General features: G+C 39.8%; 1 protein-coding gene across 1 annotated transcript in view; it reads right to left on the reverse strand.

The window, feature by feature from the left end:
- Positions 1-663: 663 nt before the first annotated feature.
- LRRFIP1 (LRR binding FLII interacting protein 1) overlaps positions 664-19915 on the reverse strand; it is a 175163-nt gene continuing 155911 nt past the window's right edge. The window contains exons 24-28 of the mRNA XM_040358490.1: positions 16972-17021; positions 11288-11387; positions 4514-4593; positions 3456-3560; positions 664-1988 (exon numbers count right to left, since the gene is read on the reverse strand). Of these exons, the coding sequence (XP_040214424.1) occupies positions 1878-1988; positions 3456-3560; positions 4514-4593; positions 11288-11387; positions 16972-17021 (446 nt within the window). The 3' untranslated portion in view covers positions 664-1877. The remainder of the gene's footprint in view (positions 1989-3455; positions 3561-4513; positions 4594-11287; positions 11388-16971; positions 17022-19915) is intronic.

Genomic DNA, 19915 nt, shown 5'->3' on the forward strand with positions numbered 1-19915 from the left:
AAGAATGGGCAAAGATACCTCAAACAAGAATTGAAAGACTCTTGGCTGGCTACAAAAAGCGTTTACAAGCTGTGATACTTGCCAAAGGGGGCAGTACAAGATATTAACTCTGCAGGGTGCCCAAACTTTTGCAGACGCCATTTTTTTGTTTTCTGTCATTTTGAAAGTGTAAATGATGGAAATAAAATCTAACTTTTTTTGACATATTATAAGAATGTCTAATCTGTAATTTGATGCTTTTTGGAGATTTTTCCATCTTTCCTTGGCTTCGTTATGCACATTAATACAAATTTTTACCTGGGGTGCCCAAACTTTCGATCCCCACTGTATATGGGGCAGCTAACACACATCAGAACCATCTGTTACATCAACCTTATTTCTCCTTAGATAAACATCTATTCATGCAAGGATACATCTGTTCAATATAATGATGGTTTGGATAAAAGTATTGTATCTCTTTCCTTAGCTGTAGCAATAATTTAAAATCAAAGATCTTTAATACAACCAGCTATATGACTGATTGCTTATTATTTTCCTGTATGGCCAGCATAACCGCAAGTAAACCTTTAAACTCCACTTACCTTGTTAGTCTATTACTGCAGCATGATCAATAGAAAGTCACTTGGACAATTAAAATTTTCATAAAAAGAATGGATGCATATCTAAAGTTTTGAGTCATCTCTTTATTATTCAGTGATGCGTTTATTAACCCTGAAAGAGAAAAAACTCCAGTGACTGAAGAAGTGATAGAGCTGTAGCTTCATGCTTGTTTATCAAGAGTCCAGCACAAGTCAAATAAGGCCACTTTCCCCCAAAAAAGAATGACAATGGGAATGCACACACATTCAGTGAGTCTCTGTTCCATGGCTTGTGTCTCCAAAAAATATTAACACACATGCGCGCACACACATTCATTAATCTTTGGGTGATTTTTGCATCTGCAAATTTCCTCCAGTGAACCGCATTGCTTCCCTCCCCCCCAATAATAAATAGGAACATTCCAAGTGTCTGAAAAAAGTCCAAGAGCAACAAGGACAAATCACATACAGCATTTGTTTTTGTCAGTTGCACACGTCATAATGGAAAACCAGCAGTGTGTCCCTGGGCTCACCGTTGTCTTCATAATGTCCTGCTTACAGCGAGGCACATTTGCTGCTCCTGTACAGCAGAGAACGTCTGTAGCTGAACTCTTTAGAATGATGACGAATTGTAGCAGCAGGTAGCCATGCAGGATGACACAGCCAATATGTAGCATAACTCTGCTGTGCGTTTGTTTCCCGATACCTTACACCTTTTTAAATTGTGCTTATGTTCACAGCAAAAGGTACAAAAATGTAGTATATTGTCCAAATTTACAGTGCCTCAGATATTGCCTCTATGCTGCAGTACTGTGTTTTTAACCCGTAAGGTTATGATTATTTGGCAATGGCTTTTATTTTTGCGACTGTCAAATTCTGTGAGTCGGGGAATAAAGGAGATTTCACGTTTAAGCTTGTAAAAACTTGGAAAATCTGTTTAATACCAATTCCATCATAATTATTTATCAGGACTGTCCTTGTTCTGAGTTTATGGCAAGGCTCCGCTTCTTCTGCCCTAAAATAAGCCACACTGAAATGCTGGAGTCACCTGCTTCGCCATACTTGGGATTCCCCGGACATTTAGTGCCACAGGAGAAACATTGTAAAGAATGGAAGTTGCATTGCTATTGCCACAGGCAGTGAGTGGATTTAAATAATCTATTGGCAATAGATCCCTCTGTTCTGTCTCATGGCTCCATCATACTGGTGGTTACATTATTTTGACAGAAGCAGAAGCCTGGAAAAATGGCACTTCGAGTGCTCTTTATCTATATTCACATGTTCCAACCACCGCAAAAGTCACTGCTGGGACAAGATGGCGCTTCGGTTGGCCTTCATCTTCTCCAACCTCTTTACCAAATGGCTATTGCCTACTTCAAGCTCATCAATCTTATCCAAGGCTGTACGGAGCTGCGTACAAGGGAAAAAAAAAAAAAAGATGGAGAAACAACAATAATCCATTAAAGAAAGAAATCATGTATATTGATATGTTACCCTCATAAAAGACCCTCTACAAAAGCGGAGAGAAAAAAAAAACCTAATTGGGAAAAATGTAACTGCACTGCCTTAAGAAACAAGTTTCACCCAATACATTTAACTTTCAATACAAAAATATTCAAGCCATGCAAATATTGACGCTGTCAAAGTTGTACATTTTAGAAGTTAAAACAAACCTGTCACAATCCTAGGCAAATCAGGATTTGACTACAAAAATCAAGTTACCACTTATTTTTTTTCCCTCCCTGTAAGCAAATCTAAATAGAGATGCCCTGTAATCAAGCACAGGGTTTATTGTAGTTTACAACAATCAATTTTAATCTAACTTACTGGAAACAAGCCTAAGACATGGTCCTTTAGACCAGGGATTTCCAAAAAAAAACGACCCTCCAGCTGTTGCAAAACTACAGATCTCATGAGGCCTTGTAAAAGTCTGACTTTTCTAGACATGACTAGGCATGATGGGAATTGTAGCTGCTGAACTGGAGGGCCATAGTTTGGAGACCCCTGCTTTAGACATTTGTAAGCTGCAGCTACAGCTATTTTAACTGATGGACCTCAAGAAACAACTACAAGTAACATGCAATCTTCCAGCTGCCACAATACTACTTGGTGAGACAGGTATCAGATTTGTTTTCTGAATCTCCAGATATATACAGGAATCCTGTATGTTATGGAGTATCTATACCCAAGGACCAAAATTACTGCAGCTCACCAGTCCTTTGATATGGTGGTGACTGCACTTTTTTTTTCAGGCTTTTTTACTTTATTTTTACCTGGTCACCCTGCCAGTAGCACACTTCCTCTCCTAGGATGACCACATTTACTCATTGTACTAAATTTATAGAGAAGCGTTGTCACATAGGACAGGTGGGGGTGTTAGGACTACAAAGCAGCGCCGTCGTTTCCATATCATATAAGAGGTGTTCTGTAGTTGACAGAAGTAAACCAACTGCTTGGAATAGTATACATTACAAACTAGAAGGAAGCAAATTAGATTAGGTTTATATACACTGTAAATAATACTACAGGATTTTATCCAACTTTAGCTTTATTTTGTTGCATATGGCGACAAAAGATCCATGTCCATTCGTTTCAATATGTCACAAATCCAGCTGGTCTAGCAGCTAAACCAAATACCAGGATAAATTAACAATTTTAGAGAAATCCTACCAGACACTACAAGGACAGTCAAAACAGTTCCCTGAATACATCAATCCCACATTTCATCTCTTGAACTAAGATACCAAATCATTTTCTGACTGCAGCCATTATTTTTAGTGTTTATTTCAGAACCCTAAACTCCAGTGTATGGCTTTCAACTACATTTTAAGTATTAAAAAGAAGGAAGCATAAATACTTAAAAAGATCAATATTCACCTCCCTCTGTAATCTTCGTTTTTCAGCTTTTAATTCATCTTCAATTTTTTCAGCATTTTCTGAAGACGTTTTGAATCGGGACAACTGGCTCTCTAGCCGAATAACCTGGCAAATAAATTGGTAGAAGCTGAGAACTGGCATTACCTTACCCGATTCATAAATGAGAGCATTTCAAAAGTAAGAAAATGAACGCCATGAATACAAAATGTAAACCAAAGAGCACAGAGACCTTCTACTGTTGAAAACTTGTTAGTTAAAGCAGATTTTGTCATTTTTGTGTTCATTAAAAAGGCACAAAAAAACTGTTGCTGCTGACTTTTAATAAACACATTCACCTGTCCAAGGATACAGCAATGTGGCCGCCCGAACTTTTCATTCTCACCCTCTTGCCGGCATTACAACTGTGGGCAGCCGGCGGTTACAGCTTGCGGCTTCACAGCTAGGTGCGGGTCAGGCTGCGATTCCGGAATGGTCAGGAAATCTTCTGGGACCTGTGACGTGTCCCAGAGGATTGCAGGGAGGGAGGGGGAGAAAAGAACTTGTCAAAACTAGGTACCCACTCCCCACAAAGGTCGCATAAGAGGGGGGAGGGGTGCTTAAAGCAGAATGTCCTCTTTTTGATGGAGCTTCGCTTTAAAGTCTTTTGGTGATACCAACAATCTATCATTATCCCTGTTCATGTACAATAGACCATTGAACGTTGATAGGATAGAACCAGCACAGGATTTAAGGGAGAGTTTTAAAGTAGTAGGTTGCAAGGGAGTACAATCTAGGCCCAATATTCTCCTACGTGTCCATGAGTACTGTAAGATTTGTTTTTGTGGGTTTTTTTGTTTTTTCCTTAACACAGAATATTCAAGACATTTTAGAGTCATTAAAAAACGTTTTCTGACAGAACATGATAGGATATTACATCTATAGAGAGTTCAAATACAAATTCATATATATTTTTTTTAAAAACACCATGGATGTTCTACTATGAAGAAACTCTACTTCTCTTGACCTGCAGTTCCCCCCCCCCCCCCCCCCAATATAAAAAAAAAAAAAAAAACACTTACATTCTGTTCTAAGGCAGTTATTTCTTGTGTGGATTTGGTTATTTTAAATTTGAGGTCACTGATTTGTCTGCTAGAATCTCCTTGAGAAAAAATAAATACAAATTATCATAAAGCAAAAGTTCAGTTCAAGTTCAGTTTATGACATCACACAGAAAATCTTTAGAATGAAGAAAACGCCCAAAAAACTTCTAAAGACTATGATGATATATTGTACAAACTATTATACTATCAATGTAAGTAGAAATGACTATCCAGCATTTTAGATAATGGATTTGTGACTTTTACTGTAGCATACAGAGTGGTGTTAAAAGAAAGTGATAAGGGGGTTTCCAAGAGACACAATTTTATATATAGGCAGGCTTAATATTGAAGCCAGACCCTTTACAGAATGTGTTACGATTCCTTAAAAAAAAAAAAAAAAAAAAAAACTTTATGAAGTTCTCAGGTCCTCTTAGAAACATTGTAAGGGGAGAGATGTTGAGGTGAAAAGAAGGGACCACCTTGTGTCCCTTTCCAAAACAAAAAAAGGCTCTTTACAAGACAGAGCTGCTAATGTCAGAACAGACATGATGGTAGCCAACAAGGTAACCTTAAAAGGCGAGTTCTTCCAATAGAATGTCTCTACTTGGTTCAAAGGGGGGTTCTCCGAGGAGCAGAGCGCAGCAGGCTGAGATTCCAAAGTGACACAGGTCGAGGGAATTATATGAGCAACGCCCTGTAGAAAAGTCCTGAAAAAGGACTGCAAGGCAAGAGGTTTCTGGAAGATGATGGCAGGGTACTCAGGGCTGGGTGCTGGTCGGGACCAGTTTAAAAAAAAAAAAATAATAATAAAAAGTATTCGCTGGGTTAAACAATCTGTCCTCACACCATGCAAACAAGTCCTTCCATGTGCAATGTTAAAACTTGTATTAGTTGGATTTACTTGCTCCGAGTAAGGTGGGAATAACCAAATTGGAGATAAAACCCAAGTCCTAAAGGACAGGAGTAACAACCACGCTGTTAAACACAGTGACTGAAAAGTAGGATGGAGCAGGGGGCATTTGAGCCAGAAGGTCTGGTTTGTTTGAAAGGAGGCCAGCGCTTGTCCTACAAAACTATGGGTCTGTGTACAATGTTCTTCTTGACCAATTTGGTGCAATGAGAATCATTGTGATCCTTTCCTCCTGCATCTTGTGCATCAGTGGAAGGAGGATCTTCAATAACTAAAACAAATAGTTATAAAGGGCATAACACCATTAAATGAACCCACGTGCAAGAAAATGGTGGCACTAGTGCAACTGCCAAAAACAACAAGCAGCCACTACCTAAGTGTAGCATTTATTAAAATATATTAATGCAATGCAAAACAATAAGTATGCAATCACATTTATACGATATTAAAAAGCGTATTGTTAAGTCTCCAGCAGGTTGCACCTTGCAGGTGGTCAACAGTGAGCAAGCCCCTCTGGGTGGCAGTGATGGAAGTTGCTTGGAACCAGAAAGTTAACCAGGGAAACACCAGAAGCAGCAGACTGTGTGTAAATTATAAGGATAAAAACCACTGTGGATAGAAAGCAAGTGAAAAGGTAGTATGAATCCGCGCCACGGAAAAAATATATGTATATAGGTTTTGCAGGGAGGACAATGAAATGAATGCAAATAAATGCAAATAAGTATAAAAGAATATCGGTTACAGTGGCTAGAAAGCAAGTGTTGCCAAGAGATGGGCATGATGGTTATAGGTTTCAGGGCATGGCCCCCTAGCCAAACCATTCATATCGTAGGGTTACCCTATATAGTTTAATTACCCCATATGTTCACTATAAGATATTTAAACATAAGATCTTTAAACATTTGATTATTATTATTATTGTTAAAAAGGCTGGATCTACCACAGGAATTGCCCACTTCGGAAGGAGGTTTTCCTCAACGAGATATTGTTGGGAAAAATGGGGCGGTGGGGCAGGGAAGAGAAAAAAAATGTATCTGGTGCAGTCAGTTGCCATAGAGGACCTAAAAAGGTGTAGGTAGGTGTTGTTATAAAACGTCTAAAAGATCTAGGTAAAATTGGTGTAGGGATTTTAAAGGACCCCAAATACTAGACATTTTAGAGCAAGCAAACTCTGCTGAATCCAGAATTAGCAAAAGTAAATCACTATTTTGTGTGTCTGCAGAGATGAGAACCAAGAGACGTAGCTTGACAAGTGTCCTGAATCCAAAGAGGAAGAGGCAAGGTATGAAAGCGCAGTAACTTTACTCAAAGCGAGATGGCCCATGTGTGGTACAGCTCCGCAGAGGAGAGGGCAAAGGACACTACAGTTCCACCACCAGGTGCTTTCTGGCAGTGCAGTAAAAACAGGACCTAAAAAGCTATTAACCTTAGCCATCCTGGAATGTTTGACCGCACCACCAGAAAGGTGGACAGTGGTCTTGGCACACCCCTAAAAACAGAATAAAATGGACACCCTGAGAGAATATTTACCAAATTCAGGAACAGGTATTTGACCCTATACTGGTTTTCCCCTCCATGGTAGGCATATCTGCACAGAAGCCTTTACAGACAGGGATCCACACCAGGCAGACCATGACACTAGACAAGCCTGCAGCTAGCTCCACACACGGCACTGCATGCCAGCCACGGCAGGATCCACTGTAAAGCAACACTGCAAGCCAGACCCACATCTTCCATCAGGCGGCATTCAGGTACACCCCCCCCCCCCCCCCAAGGCTCTGCTGAGGATTCTACTGATCTCCAAGCTGCAGTGTCTATGGTACAGCCAGGGGATGAAATCATAAAATAAATTATGGAAGAAAACATCCAGAGGGTCAAAGACAAAAACCTCAATGTAAGAAGGTAAGCTTCTCTATTTATAAAGAAAAGGACACTAGCAAAAACTTAGGGTATATGGAAGTGGGAGGGGTTGTATAGAGGGATATCCTTGCAGCCTCTCATTTTGCCAGTGTCTGATCTCCTGAAGGTAGTTGCATATAACCAAGTCATAATTTATATATCAGATGTGTCTGTTACCATGTACTTGTGTTAAAGAGTATCCTGTTCACTTTGCATTGCTTCCTTTGTGTAAAATACCTGGTGATCTGCCAACCCCCTGCTTTCCCATTTCACACTGACCACACTAGGCACGGAGGCACATTGATTGCAGTATAGTCAGCACATACATACATACACAAATATTTGGAAATGATTCATACATACTTTAAAGAGCCCTGTGACCTGTATTGTACAATCAGGAAAATAAATTGAGAATTCCAGATATATGCAACAAAAATGGTACAAGGTCTGGGGGGAAAAAAAAAAAAAAACACAACAACATGCACAACCTCAATAAATGAAAAAAATAAAATAAAAAAAGTAGAGGCAAGATCAAGAATGTTGGGACAGGACCTTAACCACTTAAGGACCGCCTCCTGCACATTTACGTTGGCAGAATGGCACGGCTGGGCACAGGCACGTACCTGTACGTCCCCTTTAAGTGCCCAGCCGTGGGTCGAGGGCGCGCACCCACGATCCGGTCCAAATCTCCACGGCCGCGGGACCCGCGGACCCGATTGCCGCCGGTGTCCCGCGACCGGTCACAGGAGCTGAAGAACGGGGAGAGGTGTGTGTAAACACACCTTCCCCGTTCTTCACAGTGGCAATGTCACTGATCATCTGTTCCCTGATATAGGGAAAGGCAATCAATGACATCACACATTCAGCCCCGCCCCCCTACAGTTAGAAACACATATGAGGTCACACATAACCCCTACAGCGCCCCCTCGTGGTTAACTCCTAAACTGCAATTGTAATTTTCACAGAAAACCATGCATTTTTTGCTGTGAAAATGACAATGGTCCCAAAAATGTGTCAAAATTGTCCGATGTGTCCGCCATAATGTCGCAGTCATGGGAGAAAAAAAAAATAAAATAAATCGCTGATCGCCACCATTAGTAGTAAAAAAAATAATAATAAAAATGCCATACAACTATCCCCCAATTTGTAAACGCTATAAATGTTGCGCAAACCAATCGTTAAACGCTTATTGCGAATTTTCTTTACCAAAAATATGTAGAAGAATATTTATCGGCCTAAACTGAGAAAAAATATATATGTTTTTTTATATCTTTTTTTGGGGGTATTTATTATAGCAAAATGTAAAAAATATAGATTTATTTTCAAAATTGTCGCTCTATTTTTGTTTATAGTGCAAAAAATAAAAACCGCAGGAGGTGATCAAATACCACCAAAAGAAAGCTCTATTTGTGGGGAAAAAAGGAAGCCAATTTTGTTTGGGAGCCACATAGCACGACCGCAGGCACAGTTTACCCTCTATTTTCAGAGTAAAAAAGTGAGTGTTATACGCCAATAAATACAGTAGATCCTTAGTGTCCAACCTTATGGCCCTTTGGTCCCTGTTGTTCGACCCTTGGACCCCAGTAAGCAGTAGCGGGATGCACAACAGGAGCCAAAGGGCCATAAGGTTGGACAGTAAGGATCTAGTTTGTCCCCCTCTTTTACAATGAAAACATTGATTTGTAGTGCAATACATCGCTACTAGCCTTATGTTACATGACCCTAGTCTCTCTAGGTCTTCTTTAGCATGTCTCTAACCACACTTGTAGCAGTCACAAATCATAATTTCCTCTAGTAAGCCTGACAGTCTTCTCTATCACTACACATTAAATATTATGAGTAGCCCTTTGATAATTTCAAGGGCCGCATACAAGGCCCCCTAAGCCTAGCGAGTTGGCAACCACTGGACTAGATGGACCATTTTTTTTTCTGACATCAGTTTATGTTTCAGATAGCAACTCAATCAAACCACTGACATTTACGCTAGGTTCACACTAGTGCAGCTGTGACTTGATGCGATTTTCAGGGCGATTTTGTAGTAAGCCATTGGTGCGAGCCACATGCTTGTCCTCCCCACTTTCTTGGCCTGCAAGCTTGTATAAAGGGTCTGGTATGAATTTTGGGCGGACCTCACACCATCTTTTACATTTTGGGACAAAGTTCCCCATAAAATCCATACCAGACCAGAAAGGCCTGGTATGGATTGTGGGGGGACCCCCATGCTTTATTTATTATGGGCTCCTTTGTTTACATTTAATGGGGATGAGTCACCAGTTGCTAGGATGTTAGCAGGTGCCGACACCTAACAAGCAACACAAAACGCTTCCAAAAATGCATGTACATGCCTTTTGGTGTGCTAGGTTTATGGGGCCAAAATCATGCAGCAACCACATTTAGGTCCAGAAGTTTAGTCTTATTGTAAGTTACGTAATAAAAATCAACACATTTCAGAGACTTAAGGGGTCCTTCCTCATCAGGGCTTACAAATCTTGGAAGAACATAAATGGATGCTGGACTTGAGTGAAGTAATCCCAAATAAAAGGATCTGTTTCAGATCCCAGTTTCAGGAGTCTTGGCTGCTAAAACTTAGGTCTGTTTTTAGATAGTTATTTTGCTTATGCACCAAACAAGTTGAAGAATGTGTTCTAAATGCTGGATTTAGCAGCCTAGGCTTCTAAAACTGGTGTCTGGAGCAGACGCTTTTGCATGTTTATTATTAACATCTTAAGGGATCATTCCACACTTTACAAATCCAGCGTCTGTTTTGAAGTGCTGATGAAGAGGGGCCATATTAGCTGCTGAAATTGCCTTTCACGAATGTAACTTCAAATATATTATAACTTCTGGACTTAACTAAATTAACTATCTCTTGCAACCTTGTGCTTCAATTAAAGTCCCGCTCTTCCCTTTCTAAATTAACTATGGTGAAGATTTCTTCACCATACACCAGTTTACACAAAATAAGCCCCATCATACAGCCATCACTCCTTGGGAAAACTGCCTAAAATGAAAATATACATTTGAACCTTGGCCCTAGCCAATGCTAGAATAGTTGTTGGAAACAGCTCAGTGCGCCACATCTCCTCCTAACTGAATTTCAAACTGAGATGTTCTATGCATTTTCTATTCGGTCTTAAATGAGAGGGGGGGGGGAGGAAGAAGATTGTCTGGAGCTGTACTTTAATGTTCATAACTTGCTTGCAGTCAGCTAGCTTACATCTTGAAAGAGTGCCATTGTTACCCAAGAGAGCTGAAAATGATGCATTGATTCAAATATTTAGAGAGTCATTAGCACGCTACTTAGTTCATGTTTAGAAAATGAGCTACATGAGATGGCAGCAGAGCATTCCAAAATATTCAGTTGTAGTCTCCATTCTATATCTTGAAGTGGTCATTCAATAAGTGGAACACATGGTCCAGTACTCTTCTTATCAAGGCAGTTTGTATATTCTGTAGGACAAGTGCTAGGCAGGTGCCATCCTGTCAAATTTGATGCAGAGGGATAAAAAGCCTTTAGCTGCATTTTGATGTGTGTGAAGTTCTTTGTGTTCATGCCATAATCAAGAAAAAAAAAAAAGTAACCTCCAAGTATTAGCAAATCTATACACATTAACCTAATTGCTTTCAATTCTGTTAATGTATATGGATGCATCAATAGATTGGAGCAAGACTACATAATACAGAAAAACCTTGACAGTCTTGAAGCTTCCACATGTACTTGCAAATGTATGCTTCAAAAAACTGCATCTACATAGAACACTTGCAGCTTAGGCCTTAGAGTAACTGTAAACTGTGAAACAGACTACTGTATTTTGCTATAACTATACCATTATATTGTAAAACGTGCCTAAATGTAGCCAAAATGTGGGCCATAAAGAGCAGACACCAAGAAGCAACACTTTAATGGCTTCAGAATATTAAGTTACAGGGTATAACTCGCTCACTTTGCACATCAGTGCCATTTTCCATATCGTCCCCATCTGGGTTATCAGGACTTCGGTTTCTGAAGTTTCTCTCTTCTAGTTGGCTCTTCAGTCTTTTAATCTGGGGTGAAAGAATTTTCAAATGTCGGCATTGAGCTCAGCATTTACCATAATAAAGTCAAAAGGAACATAACCACAGTATCTAAACATAACACAGAAGACATATGTAGCACTTGGAGAGATTTACTTTCTTCAGATATTTGCAAACCGTGAGCAACTGTTGATCAATTGGTATTGAGATTAGTGAATTTCAGTCTCACTGACTGCTTTAAAGATTTTTTTTTTCTTAACAGAAGTAACAAACATTCCCCTCTTGGCGATCTGTGTACATTGCAGGAATTTTAACAAACATTGTTGCAGATCCATACCCTTTGTTTTTTTGGAAAAAGTCAGTGTGTCTATGTGCAAAGTGAATCTGTATGGGAGTGGTTTTATAATTATCAATCAGCTACTGCACCGTCAGGGTACTAAATGAGGAAAGTGGCAGGGTCTGCACTCCTTCATACATGATTTCCTTTTGGGAGTGTCTCACCAAAAATAAACTTTTTGCTGAAGGGAAAAATGCTGCATGCCAAATATCTGATTTGTATCTTAGTGCAGACTTCTGGGGAAATCAGTAAGCCAATCACATAATCAGGAAATTACATTTTTAGGGGGCGCTCTGTACACAATCTGGATACAGAACGCCACCAGGTAGTCATGTTGCTTTTTACAGAAAATTACAATGCCGAAGATTGAAAAGGAAATGTAATTTTCAATAACATTCAATTACAATATGACTTGAGTTGCAAATGTATACACTATATATTTTTTTATTGCAAATGTTTCTCCCACAGAAGAAGTGGAATTACCCTTTAAATATTTTTGAATGCATATGCTAAAATCTATAAGAAAATTGCAAAAAAAAAACAAAAAACAAAACAAAAAAAAAAACATGCCAGTGTTCTATCCGATTACCACTCCCTGTCAGATTGTGCAACGAAAGTGACATACTGAGCACAAAATAATTACTGCGCATGCGCTATGCGTTTCACAGTGATATGTGTTTCAAAAACTCTGTGAGCTGGCAAGTAGCAGTAATCGGATAGAACACCCATGCGGACAGCTTACTACACCCAACTAAATCTTGAATTTAAGAGTAAAGCCGTGTACACATGATCGGTTTGTCCGATGAAAACAGACCGATGGACTGTTTTTATCGAACAAATCGATTCGTGTGTGGGCCCCATCGGTCTTTTTTTCCCCATCAGTGTTAAAAAATAGAACATGTTTAAAAATTTTCCTATTGATAAAAAAACAATAGAAAAATCTGATCGTCTGTGTGGAAAATCCACGCATGCTCAGAATCAAGTTGACGCATGCTCGGAAGCATTGAACTTCATTTTTTTCAGCACGCATTTTGGCATGGTCGGATTTTTGACTGATGTAGGCAAGACTGATCCATCGGATTAGATTCCATCAGATATATACGATCGTGTGTACAGAGCTTTATGGGAGCATATATAAAAAAAAAATATTATATTTATATCTGTGATGCCATTTAATTTTGAAAGCCCAAAGGTTTAGCGCTAAGCAGCGTGGGGTGTACCAACATGGCCTCCGCCTCCTTCCTATTGCTGGCGTCCATCTTATCTTACAATGTAACATTCAAACAGCATCACAGATGTCAATATACTATATTTATATACGCTCACTTTATTGCTAAAATTACTCTGAAATTGAAGACATAGCTGGGCGTAGCAAGCAGTCCGCATTGGTGTTCTATCAGGATTACTGCTTCCCATCAGATCATGAAGTGTTTGGAATGCATAGCACATGCGCAGCAAGTATTTTTTGTTCTGAACTTTCCGTTACACAATCTGACGGGTAGCGGTAATCTGATACAACACTGGAAAATGTTATATTTGTATAAATTATCGACATATGATGAAGAAGTTGGTGGACATTACCAGTAGTTACAGAGGTTCAGTTGTACATATGAACATATTACAATGTATAGATTTGTTTAGAATTTGAACCGTCATTGTGATTTAAAGCACAGTCCAATCCACGTTTGGTTTTAATTAAACTGAACCTGAAATCCATTTTAATATTTTAAAGATGCTTGCAGTGCACTGCACAAGTTTTATAGCATTCAGCTATATATCCTGTTCATAAAACAAAATAAAGGGGAAGTGCTCTTTTGTTCAACACCAAATCTTAGAAACATGGGATGTGGTGTAAAATCTACATAAAAACAGACAGATTGATGCAATGATTTGCAAATCTCAAAAAAAAAAAAAACATATTATATTCATAATAAAAAACCTATCAAATGCTTAAACTGAGAAAACGTACCATTTTAAGAAAAAAAATAAGGTACATTTTAAAATTGATGGTAGAAGCACATCTCAAAAAAGTTGTGACAGGGCCATGTTTACCATGGTGTAGCATCCCCTCTTTTAACAACTCTAAACATCTGGGAACTTAGGAGAGGAATTGTATCCCATTCTTGCCCGATATAGGATTCTAATTTGTTTAACAATTCTGGGTCTTCTTGGTCGTATTTTGGTTTGAAGATGCGCCAATTATTTTCATCTGGTGAAAGGTCTGAACTAGCACTCAGACTTTTTTTACTACGAAGCCATGTCATCGTCATAGATGCAGTATGCAATTTAGCATTGCCCTGTTGAAATACACAAGGTCATCCCTGAAAAAGATGTGGATGTGAGCATATGCCTCTCTAAAACCTGGATATATCTTTCACCATTGATGGTGCCTTTCCAGATGTGCAAGCAGCCCATTCCATATGCACTAATGGCCCTCCCATACCATCAGAGATGCAGGCTAGTGAACTGAGCGCTGGTAACAAAACCAGAAGGTCTCTCTCCTCTTTCGTCCAGAGGATGCAGCTTTCATGGTTGCCAAAAAAGAATGTAAAATTTCAATTTGTCTGAACACAGAACAGTTATCCACTTTGCAACAGACCATTTTAAATAAGCTTTGGCCCAGAGAGGATGGTTGTGTTTGAGTCATGTTCAGATATGGCTTCTTCTTTGTATGATAGAGCTTTACCTTGTTTACAGACAGCGATTTCTGAAAATTATTCCTGAGTCCATGCAGTGATGTCCATTACAGAATCATGCCCGTTTTTAATGCAGTAATGCCTGGGAATCACAGGCATCCAATAGTGCCTTTTGGCCTTGTCCCTTGCACACAGAGATCTCTCCAGATTCTCAGAATCTTTTGATATTATGTACTGTAGATGATTACATTTTTAAACCGCTTGCAGACGATATTTGTTGGCAGAATGGCACGGCTGTGCAAAGGGACAGACTTGTACATTCCCTTTAAATTGCGGCATAGTGGGCACACGCACCACCGTCAGAGCGAACTCAATGTCTGTGATCGTGTCGCAGAGCTGCAGAACAGGGAGATGCCTATGTAAACAAGGCATTTCTCTGTTCTGCCTAGTGACAGGACAGAGATCTACTGCTCCATGTCACCGGGAGCAGTGATCACCGTCGTGTCACTTGTAGCCCAGCCCCCCAACAGTTAGAATCCCTCCCTAGGACACACTTAATCCCTTCATCGTCCTAGTGTTTAACCCCTTCCCTGCCAGTGTCATTTACACAGTAATCAGTGCATTTTTTAGCACTGGTCACTGTATAAATGACAATGGCCCCAAAATAGCGTCAAAAGTGTCCAATGTGCCCACCAGAATGTCGCAGTCACGATAAAAATTGCAGATCACCCGCCATTATCTATCCCCTATTTTGTAGACGGTATAACTTTTGCACAAACCAATCAATATACGCAAATATGTAGAATACATATCAGCCTAAACTGAGGAAAAATATTGATTGATATTGATATTTATTACAGCAAAAAGTAAAAAATTGCTTTTTTTTTTTAAATTGACACTCTTTTTGTTTATAGCGCAAAAAAAAAAAAAAAACACAGAGATGATCAAATACCACCAAAAGAAAGCTCTATTTGTGGGGGAAAAAAAAGGACATCAATTTTGTTTGGGTGGAACGTCGCACGACCATGTAATTGTCAGTTAAAGCGATTCAGTCACGAATCGCAAAAAATGGCCCTGTGATTGGGCAGCCAAATCTTCCAGGGTTAAAATGGTTAAAAAGTATTTGCAATTTTACAATGAGGACCAATATTTTGAAATCACCAATTTTTAAATGCCGCTTTTTGGTGAGTCTTTGCCCGTCTTTATTTTTAGGACACTGATATGATGCTCTTTTTATACCTAATCAAGTCACTGACCTGTTTTGCCAGTTAACCGAAATTTGTTGCAAAATGTTCTTCCAGCTTTCTTGTTAGTACCACATACTTTGCCAGCTTTTTGTTGCCATGTCCCAACTTGTTTGAGAGGTGTAGTTGCCATCAATTTCAAAATGACCTTATTTTTTACTAAAAAGGTAAATTTTAACCACTTAAGACCATTATGCAGGTAAAGGACCCGGACAGTTTTTGCGATTCGGCACTGCGTCGCTTTAAGTGACAATCGTGCTTGCGACGTGGCTCCCAAACAAAATTGGCATCCTTTTTTTCCCCACAAATAGAGCTTTCTTTTGGTGATATTTGATCACCTCTGTGTTTTTTATTTTTTGCGCTATAAACAAAAAGAGCATCAATTTTGAAAAAAAAAAATGTTTTACTTTTTGCTATAATAAATTAATAAATATCCCCCAAAAAATATATATATAAAAAACGTTTTTTCCCTCAGTTTAGGCCGATATGTATTCTTCTACCTATTTTTGGTAAAAAAAAAAAAAAAAAAAATCGCAATAAGCGTCTATCGTCTATCAATTTATAGCGTTTACAAAATAGGGGATAGTTTTATGGCATTTTTATTGTTTTTTTTTTTACTAGTAATGGCGGCGATCAGCGATTTTTTTCGTGACATGCAAAATTATGGCGGACGATGTGTCCGCCATAATGTCGCGAAAAAAATCGCTGATCGCCACCATTACTAGTAAAAAAAACAAACAAACAATAAAAATGCCATAAAACTATCCCCTATTTTGACACATTTTTGGACCATTGTCATTTTCACAGGGAAAAGTGCTATAAAAATGCACTTGATTACTGTAAAAATGTCAATGGCAGTGAAGGGGTTAACCACTAGGGGGCGCTAAGGGGTTAAGTGTGCTTTAAGGGAGTGATTCTTACTGTAGGGGGGCGTGGCTGTAGATGTGACGTCACTGAAAGCCGTTCCCTATATCACTGCCACACAGAACGGGGAAGGTGTGTTTACACCATGTGACCGATAGCGGGACACCGGCGGCGATCGGGTCCCGCGAGCGCAGTCACGGAGCTTCGGACCAGGTCGCGAGTGCAGCTGGGCTCTTAAAGGCAACATACAAGTACATGCCTGTGCCCAGCAGTGCCCCTCTGCCGATCTATATTGGCGTGAAGGGGTCCTTAAGTGGTTAAACACTTGACGTTTTCTACTGTGAGTAAAACATCAGTTTATGAGATTTGCAAATCATTACATGTTTTTATGCAGATTTTTACACAACTTGCTTGGGATTGTAAATGCCATATCAAAGAGCCTTTCTACATGTCAAGTTAGATCTGACATGGTGTGAACTATACTGAGAAATTCGTTTTTTTTAAGGAACTGTATACAATTAGTCTTGCGTTACCTGCTCTAGGAAGGATTCCCTCTCATCCATTAATTTCTTCATCCTGATTTCTTCAAATAGAAAATACAGTCAGAAAGGGAAGTTAAGAATGGAGAGATTAGGAGAGAAATTGAATGGAAGTTTGAACAAAAATTATTCCAGTAAATATATAATTGTGAAAACTTAACATGCAAGTTGACACCGACACGCCAATCCCATTTGTTTTTTAGTAGAGGATTTCTACATTTTGTTGAAAATCAGGCTAGGCTAAAGGAGATATTAATACATAAAGCAAGCATGAGTACATGCATGTGTGGTGTGGGGTTATTAAATGTTTAACTAGTCAAGTATTGGTAAATGTGATGAACCGCTATTATGCTAAACTGTTGGAAAACAGAAAAATGCACCATTGCAAAAAAAGATATACATTTAGGAAAAAAAAAGAATTTGATCCCCTGCCGATTTTGTACGTTTACCCACTGACAAAGAAATGATAATATAGTCTATAATTTTAATGGTAGGTTTAATTTAACAGTGAGGGAGACAGAACAGCAAAAGTATCCAGAAAATGTTATTTCAAAAAAGTTAATTGATTTGCATTTTAATGAGTGGCATAAGTATCTGATCCATCAGTCAGCAAGATGTATTGCTCTCAGGTGTCTTCTATACAGGCAATGAGCTGAGACTATGAGCACTCTTAAAGGGAGTGCTCCTAATCTCAGCTTATTACCTGTATAAAAGACACCTGTGCACAGAAGCAATCAGATTCCAATCTCTCCACCATGGCTAAGAACAAAGAGCTGTCCAAGGATGTCGGACAAGATTATAGACCTACACAATGCTGGAATGGGCTACAACAAGACCATCGCCAGCAGCTTGGTGAGAGGGTGACAACAGTTGGTGCGAATTTTCACAAATGAAAGAAACACAAAAGAACTGTCAATCTCCCATTTTCTGGGGTTCCATGCAAGAACTCACCTCGTGGAGTTTCAATGATCATGAGAACGGCGAGGAATCAGCCCAGAACTACACAGGAGAATCTGATCAATGATCTCAAGGCAGCTGGGACCATAGTCACCAAGAAAACAATTGGTAACACACTACACCATGAAGGATTGAAATCCTGCAGTGCCCACAAGGTCCCCCTGCTCAAGAAAACACATGTACAGGCCTGTCTGAAGTTTGCTAATGAACATCTGAATGATTTCAGAGGAGAACTGAGTGAAAGTGTTGTGGTCAGATGAGACCAAAATCAAGCTCTTTGGAACCTACTAAACTCACCGTGTTTGACCCCAAGAACACCATCTCCACTGTCAAAACATGGAGAAGGAAACATTATGCTTTTTTTTGGGGGGGGGGGGGGTTCTGCTAAGGGGACTGGACAACTTCACCGCATCAAAAGGGATGATGGACGGCCCATGTAGAGCCAAACCTTGGAGGAGCACCTCCTTCCCTCAGCCAGGGCATTGAAAATGGGTCGTGGATTGTTCTTCCAGCATGACAATTCCCCAAAACACACAGCCAAGGCAACAAAAGGAATGTCTCAAAAAGAAGCACATTAAAGTCTTGGAGTGGCCTAGCCAGTCTCCAGCCCTTAATCTCATAGAAAATATGTGGAGAGCGCTGAAGGTCCGAATTACCAAAACGTCATTCTTAAAACCATAATGACTTGGAGAGGATCTGCAAAGAGGAGTGGGACAAAATCCCTCCCGAGACGTGTGCAAACCTGGTGGCCATCTACTAGAAACGTCTGACCTCAGGATTGCTAAAAAGGGTTTTACCACCAAGTCATGTTTTGCAAAGGGATCAAATACTTATTTCACTCACAAACTGACAATTGATTATCAGGTGATGGAATCGTCAAGGAGGAGACAACAGACTGAAGTAACTTCACAGCATACATAAAAAACAATCTAAAAATTGTCTCTAAAGTTTGTCTCTGGAAACATTGGTGCCGTTTGGCTCTACAGGTGAACTGTGCATTTACATACTTGGTCTTTATAATAAATGGTAAATTGACAGATTTTTGCTCCATTAGAAGCACTTCTGTGCAGATGATCAGAAGAGTCAGATTTCAAGACACTAAATGACTCAAGTATTTGGATGAGTAAAGACTGCAGCAACATTCCCTGCTGCATTAAAATCTACTGGTGAGGCTGAACACAGAGAGTTTGCTTTGCCTAATTGATTTCAATCGAATAACCTTGCCTGTGTGCCCGACACTACAGTTTATACTATTTTGTACAACTTAAGCTACATTCACACTGGGGGCTCTCATCGGCTAGGTGCGGCCGATTACCTGTGGTGATCGCTGCTCAACACTTTGTGACCTGTCATTGTAGTGAATGGGAATGGCAGCCGTACCAGCTGTTGAGAGCCGCAGCAGGAATCTCTGGTTTCTGCCGCTACTATTTGCACCGGCCCTAATAGTCCGTGTGAATGTAGCCCAAGACACGGAGGCATAAAATCTTTGGAATTTATCATTTTCAAGCTTTTCAGGATTCCAAAAACTGTACCACTGTACACTCCTCTCTTGCTCACAGTACAGTAAGGACAACAGAAATATCAAATCTGCCAATAGTCAACTAAAGTCTAGTACACGCTTTTGTTTTTGTTTGACCCCAGCGGGTGTTTGTACAGCGATCTCTACCGCTGAACTATTGTGTTCTAACAGGGGCACGTCCCGCCAGCCAGAACATACTGGTCAGCACTCTCAGCCATTGGCTGAGAACACTAATCTGATTCCGATTGGCTGACCTTTTTCGGTCATGCCCCTTCGACAGAAGATGGTCCAACATAAGTTCTGTACACGCGGGCTGAATGTCGGCTGATTTTTATTGAACTGGCCGATGCGGCCTGACATTTGATCCATGTGTATGGCCCTTAAGTGAACTTCTCCTTATCCTGAGAAGCCCAGGATTTCTCCACTTAGCACTGTAGCAGTCTATCTGCATGTCAGGTAGTT

This window comes from Rana temporaria, chromosome 6 (assembly GCF_905171775.1).
Source record: "Rana temporaria chromosome 6, aRanTem1.1, whole genome shotgun sequence".
Taxonomy (NCBI): domain Eukaryota; kingdom Metazoa; phylum Chordata; class Amphibia; order Anura; family Ranidae; genus Rana; species Rana temporaria.